The sequence below is a fragment of the Cibotium barometz genome, chromosome 25, assembly GCF_041138505.1.
Source record: "Cibotium barometz isolate CiBa-2024 chromosome 25, ASM4113850v1, whole genome shotgun sequence".
Lineage (NCBI taxonomy): Eukaryota > Viridiplantae > Streptophyta > Polypodiopsida > Cyatheales > Cibotiaceae > Cibotium > Cibotium barometz.
Genome location: NC_141070.1, coordinates 7257375 through 7260769, shown reverse-complemented (window position 1 = coordinate 7260769; position 3395 = coordinate 7257375). Strand labels below are relative to the sequence as shown.

The following is a 3395-nucleotide window of genomic DNA, read 5'->3' as shown; positions in this document are numbered from 1 at the left end:
GACGAACTGTTGATGGGATGTTGGGGAGGGAGGCTGGAACCATAATAAAAAATAGGCAAGCGTGGACGACTGGACAAGCACGTCATGTTTCATATTACAGGCTGTATGGTAAAATATCAATCGTTATGCAAAATATCAATGGATAAAGTAGGCAAGCATGGACCACTGGACTGTACCTCTATGTCTCAACTGTTGCCTCCTGCATCATGGAGAGGGAGATTCAACCCAATCACCAAGACGTGAGAATCGCAAGCCCTGTGAGGAGGTCTGATGTGATCGATGCCTCTACGAGAAGGAATTGGAAAAGGCAAGGTGGGGAGCGTCGGGGGTAGGAGCCATGCAAAATATCAATTGGTCAAGTAGGCAAGCATGGACGACTGGACTTTGTCAATTGGATAGGTAGGCAAGCATGGACGACTGGACTTTGATAGGTTCAGCCGCGCTCAGCTGCACCTCTATGCCTCAACTGTTGCCCCCTGCATCATGGAGGGGGAGATTCACCCCGATCACCAAGGTGTGAGAATCGCAATTAGCACTGTGAGGAGGTCTGATGTGATCGATGCCTACGAGAAGAAGTTGGAAAAGGCAAGGTGGGGAGCGTCGGGGGTAGGAGCCCTGCAGAACTTTTGCAAGTTTTTGGCTTATTGCAATCTCACCTGGGCTACCGTGGTTCTGTTGGGGGGCTTTGTGACCCTCCTGGACCCTGCGGATTTCCGCATTGTGACCGCCTTGCTGCTTCTCGAAGCCGGGCGACTAGCTTTTGCAATCTTCTTCAGCAGGCTTACAAGGAAAGCCCTGGTAAGGCTGACCCAAGACCCCGCCCGTCTTAAGCAAGACGACAAGCAGCCCAGCCTGGCGAGAAAAGTGCGAGTGCTCTCCCAAATCGCCCAGACAATCTTCATCTCGCCCAGCATTGTCTTGCCCATCATCAGGTTGTTAAGGGTAGTGGACTCTGATGTACGCAATCTCCTCGTCTCTCTCAAGATCTTCTACATCCTGGCCCTCATCAACGCTGCCGTAGGCTTAGCAGCTGTGGTTTCCTCAATCTTGTTCCTTATCCTCCTGTTTGATAAGACGGAACAAAGCATCCAAAGCTATTATGATGAGATCCTGCAAAAAACGTTGGAAAACGGCATCGTTCGAGCAGAGGATTTTGAATTTTTTGATTTCGCCTTTAAGGTGTTGGGGAAGCAGTTTGAAAGGAATGTCCAACCGCCTACTGTGCAGAAGCACTACAGTGAGCTCTTGCATTACATGCAAGCCCATCGCCAAGGGGTTGATTTCTTGCAGACCTATTTAGATCATAATAACGCGTTTGTGCAGCAAGCAGCAGCCAATGTGGTGAGCTTCTGGGCACTGGAGAAGCTGCGGTACGTCAAGTGGCTGCCCACACCATTGCTCACCAAGTTGGCGGATAAGCTGGGGCCTGGGCAAGTGGGCTGGGCAGCGGCCGAAAGCTTCAACGCCCTAGCCAAGCATGATGCTCGTATGGTGTTGAAGAGCATGGGCAGCGACAACACCACAGTTCTGGCCACTCTGATGGACAGGGTGGAGCCATCCAACTCTCGGTCAGTGCACCATCAAGTTAATTCAATAAAATATCTCTGCATATAAAAAACTTATGCAACTAAAATTGTAAAGTTCTAGAAACAATTGTCGAACCTTTTTTTTTTTCCTTCTAATTACAGATCTCTAGTTTTCGTAAGAGCGCTTGTCAGCTTGGTAAGCTCCAGCAAGGAAAGCATGGAGAGAGCGCCTCCCGAGGCAGTGGAGGAACTAGTACTCAAACTCAACACCATGCTTAAACATGCCAAAGTACATCGTTTGAGAGTGTTATCAGGATATTTATTACTGAAGATGGAAAAACTAAGTGTGGATCAAGACCTCAACCCTGACATTGAGGCCATTGACCCAACTGTGCATGACTATATCCACAAGCCGGAGCTGGATATGCTCAACGAGTTAAGGGAACGAGCTGATCTACTACCGCTTGAAGAAGAGGCATTGCTACTTAGAGCAATAGACAAGGTGGGGAAAAAGTTCGTAGTCAAATGAAAATTTGTGAAATATTACATAATTGACTACCTTTTTCCAATAAAAGCATCCCACATAATACATGCTTTTTAGCAATGTTCTGGACTATGCATTGGTATTTGTAATTTGCAGTGTACTATTTGATATCCCTTGCTTGATTTTTGATGACAGGCACCCTTGCCCTTCTAAATTGATGGATTTGGTGAGGTATAGCAAGCTTTTTTGTACTTTAGTGTAATTTTTGGTGAGCATTGTAAAACTTTGCAAGTATTTTACAGCCAAGACGCCCGTTAAAAAGCAATTGTGGTGGTAACTACAAGTCACTATCTAGTTTTATTTGTGAGCACATGCTTTGGAACCATGCATTGTATGTTTATAGCTCGTAGTTGACTTTTGAATCCATCTTTGGTTGGATAACCCTTTAATTTGAACCCAGACCGATGCGGGCTAAGAGCAATAACCAAACCACCACACTTGGTGTCCTCCTTAGCGCCGCACATCCTCATAACCTTGCTTGTGTCAACGTTGTAGAGCTTCCCTAAGGAACTAATTTGAGAGGGGCTCCCAGGGTTTGGGACCACGAGGAGATGGATTGGAAAGGAGGAAAAAACCATGTCATATTAGCCATCCCCCTTGAAAGTAAGGCATTCATGCCTTCTGCCAATGACATTAATGTCCCTCCTAGATCAAAGACTCCCACACTGTGGCATCCACTTCTCAACTCAAAGTCCTCCTGATTCCAATGGCTTAAGCATAGACAATAGAAGACAAACTGCACCACCTGGATCAAAGACCAAGCTCCAACACATACTTGAATAATAGGATAAGGGAATCCATACATATCCACCAAGTCTTCCTCCATCATAAGTCCATCATAAGTCCAAAGCGTACATAGAAGCATCTAGCTCACATTGATAGCACCACATACCTATGTTGAACCTCCAAAATCAATTGGCCCACCTATATCATCGACATAAGCTCCTAGCACAATAAAATAGGTTGGTAAACCCAAGCATATAACACCTGAAATAAGCCCTGTCACCACAATTGAAGAAAATGTGGTCTCTTACACCCACCCTCCTGTACTTTTTTGGATCCACATCCAAATATGTCATCATAGGCATCAAATGCAACTCCTTTTCACAAGAAAAAACTCCATCCATCTTTACATTCAAGAACTCATTTGCATCACCACTAGGCATGTCCACATCAAAGTAGGCAATAGATTCTCTTGCAAAGGCATCACAAGTCTCAAGCATTGCATTACCACTAGGCATGCCCACATCAAAGTAGGCAATAGATTCTCCTGCAAAGGCATCACAAGTCTCAAGCATTGCATTAGAAACTGAAAATATGTCATA

At 45.6% G+C, this 3395-nt stretch overlaps 1 protein-coding gene across 2 annotated transcripts; it reads left to right on the top strand.

Moving 5' to 3' along the window:
• The first annotated feature begins 218 nt into the window (after positions 1–218).
• LOC147624202 (uncharacterized) lies at positions 219–2140 on the top strand. Of its 2 annotated transcripts, none has more exons than XM_086819908.1 (2): positions 219–1568; positions 1707–2140. In XM_086819908.1, the coding sequence occupies exons 1-2, from the start codon at positions 484–486 to the stop codon at positions 2053–2055; spliced, it is 1434 nt and encodes a 477-aa protein (XP_086676034.1). In that variant the 5' UTR covers positions 219–483; the 3' UTR covers positions 2056–2140. The 2 variants fall into 2 exon arrangements, with proteins under 2 accessions (XP_086676034.1, XP_086676033.1); XM_086819907.1 differs by having other exon boundaries at positions 1689–2140.
• Positions 2141–3395: the final 1255 nt, after the last annotated feature.